Consider the following 2,553-nt stretch of genomic DNA (forward strand, 5'->3'; position numbering starts at 1 on the left):
GTTGTGCTCGGTTTTCAGTCTGGGAGTTCCCATGTCAGTGACCGAGATGGTGATGTTGTACTCTGCTCTTTCCTCTCTGTCCAATGCTTTATCTGAAACTAGGGTGAAAAAGTTCTTGAAGGTCGGTTTCAGAAAAAATGGGAGGTCATCTTGGATAGAGCAAATAATCCTTCCATTTTCTCCAGAGTCTTGGTCTCGGACACTAAAAAGAGCCACAAGGGTCTCTGCAGCGTTCTCTGGAATTATCTTTGTAATTGATGAGATGATCACTTCTGGTGGATTGTCATTTGTATCTATTACTTTCACCAAAAGAGTGCATTCTTCGGAAAGACCCCCACCGTCTGTTGCCTGAATATTTATAGTGTAGGATTGTACTACTTCAAAATCCAGTTGTGATCTCAAATGAACTGCCCCAGATATTGGATTGATTTCAAATGTTTTACGAATATCTTCTGATGCATGAAAAAACGTATAAAGTATTTTCCCATAATTTCCTGCATCCAGATCCTTAGCAGAGACGGTGATAATCCAAGAGCCAACCGGTGCATTTTCCGGGACCTGTACCTCATAGAGCCTCTGTGGAAATTCCGGGGCATTGTCGTTGATGTCTAAGACCTTGATGAGGACCAAAGTTGTCCCAGACCTGGGCGGGTTTCCACCATCAAGTGCTACAAGTGTTAATCTGAGCTCAGGCTCCTCCTCATGATCTAACGCTCTGTGCAGGACCAGTTCTGGGTATATCTTTCCATCGTCGCTGTCTTGAATTTTAATGTAGAAGTGAGAATTGGGGCTAACTGTGTAGTTTTGAAGACTGTTGCTTCCTACATCCAAATCTTGGGCACTCTCCATTAGGAATGTAGTTCCAATAGTGGTACTTTCTGATATTTTAATAACTATTTCATTGTCAAGAAATGTAGGGGAGTGATCATTTATATCTTTGATGTGCAGCTCAGCCTGAAAAAACTGTAAAGGGTTTTCCAATACCATCTGAAAATGCATCACACAGGGCTCCGTGGAGCCACACATCTCTTCCCGGTCCAGTTTATCATTTATCAGCAAATCCCCAGTCAGCAAATCGAGGTGCAAATGCTTTTCATTATCATCACATACTACCCGAGCCTCCCGTGAAGAGAGCTCCTCCACACCAAGCCCCAGATCCCTTGCCAGATTAGCCACCAAAGAACCGATTTCTGTTTCTTCTGCCACAGAATAGGGTACAGACTCAGGACGCGCCTGAGACAATCCCAGTAAAACAAAGAGAATCAGGACTTGCCTTTTCCGCAGAACGAGTGCCCCTCTGATTTCCATGGTTCTTTGAAGAAACCTCTTTTGTGGAAATTTTTTAGTTCAGCCCTAATTTTGCAAACTGAGGCTCTGATTTTTTTTTTTTAAGTTGGGAACTTCTGAAGGCTATATAAACCTCCAAGTCTGTAGGTGAAGCGCCTTAATACCTCTCTTTTCGGTGGGTTGGATGTTCTCTGTTCTCATGAATAATGGAGCCCTGTGCTGTAGAAGCACTGTTTTTGTCTTATACAGCAGCGCCACCATGTGTCTCTATGAATTTTTTTCAGTAAAAATTTTATTCTCTTTGAACAAGTAATTAATCAACTCATCTGGAGTATTTTAAAGCAAATCCCAGACATCATGTATTTTTACCTCTAAATACTTCTCTAAGTATCTCTAACAGATAAGGACTACAAATTTAGTGATACCTTAATATATTTTATATTCGATATGTGTTTGCATTTCCCCATTTTCTTTTAAATCAGTATTTAAACAACGTTCATGAAATGCATTGAATTATCACTGTTTTGAATGCTTGACAAGAAGAACCATTAAAATATCCTGAACTGAAAAAATTATGTTTTATTCAGGCCATTTCTTGAGTTATTGCAAATGTTCTCTCCTCTCCAGTCTTGTAAACACTTATAGATTTCAGTCAGTTATGGTTAATATTGTCATTACTTTTTCACTTGTATATTTTTAAAAACTACATATTAAGGACATGACATTGTCTTTATGGGGCTCAAAGGCTAGAAAATTTGGTAATCACAATATGCCAAAGTAATCAAATATGCCAAATAATCAAAATATGCCAAAATGTATGCATAGGTAAATAGTAATATGTAAATACCTAGAAGAGACATCTTATACCCAGGAGACAGCACTGCATAGTGGTTATGAACATGGATTCTGGAATCACAGTATCTACATTAGAATCCTAGTTCTACTACTCACTGTCTACAGTCGTGGGCAAATTATGTACTTCTGCTTCCTTACCTATAAAATAGGGGTAATATTAATGTTTACCTTCTAGGATGATTAATGTAGGAATCTAATGGTTTAATATTTACAAAGTGGCTGGTAAATGCTTGTTCAGTTAAGTTCAATTGCTCAGTCATGTCCGACTCTTTGCAATCCCATGGACTGCAGCATGCCAGGCTTCCCTGTCCATCACCAATGCCCAGAGCTTGCTCAAACTCATGTCTATCAAATCAGTGATGCCATCCAACCACCTCATCCTCTGTCATCCCCTTCTCCTCCTGCCTTCAA

General features: G+C 39.6%; 1 protein-coding gene across 1 annotated transcript in view; it reads right to left on the reverse strand.

Annotated features, from left to right (window-relative positions):
* The window catches only part of LOC120864475 (protocadherin beta-14-like), a 23,782-nt gene extending 21,824 nt beyond the window's left edge, over positions 1-1,958 (reverse strand). Inside the window, exon 1 of the mRNA XM_040241550.1 lies at positions 3-1,958. Coding sequence (XP_040097484.1) covers positions 3-1,308 — 1,306 coding nt within the window. The 5' untranslated portion in view covers positions 1,309-1,958. The remainder of the gene's footprint in view (positions 1-2) is intronic.
* Positions 1,959-2,553: the final 595 nt, after the last annotated feature.

The sequence above is a fragment of the Oryx dammah genome, unplaced genomic scaffold (genome assembly GCF_014754425.2).
Source record: "Oryx dammah isolate SB20612 unplaced genomic scaffold, SCBI_Odam_1.1 HiC_scaffold_5, whole genome shotgun sequence".
Lineage (NCBI taxonomy): Eukaryota > Metazoa > Chordata > Mammalia > Artiodactyla > Bovidae > Oryx > Oryx dammah.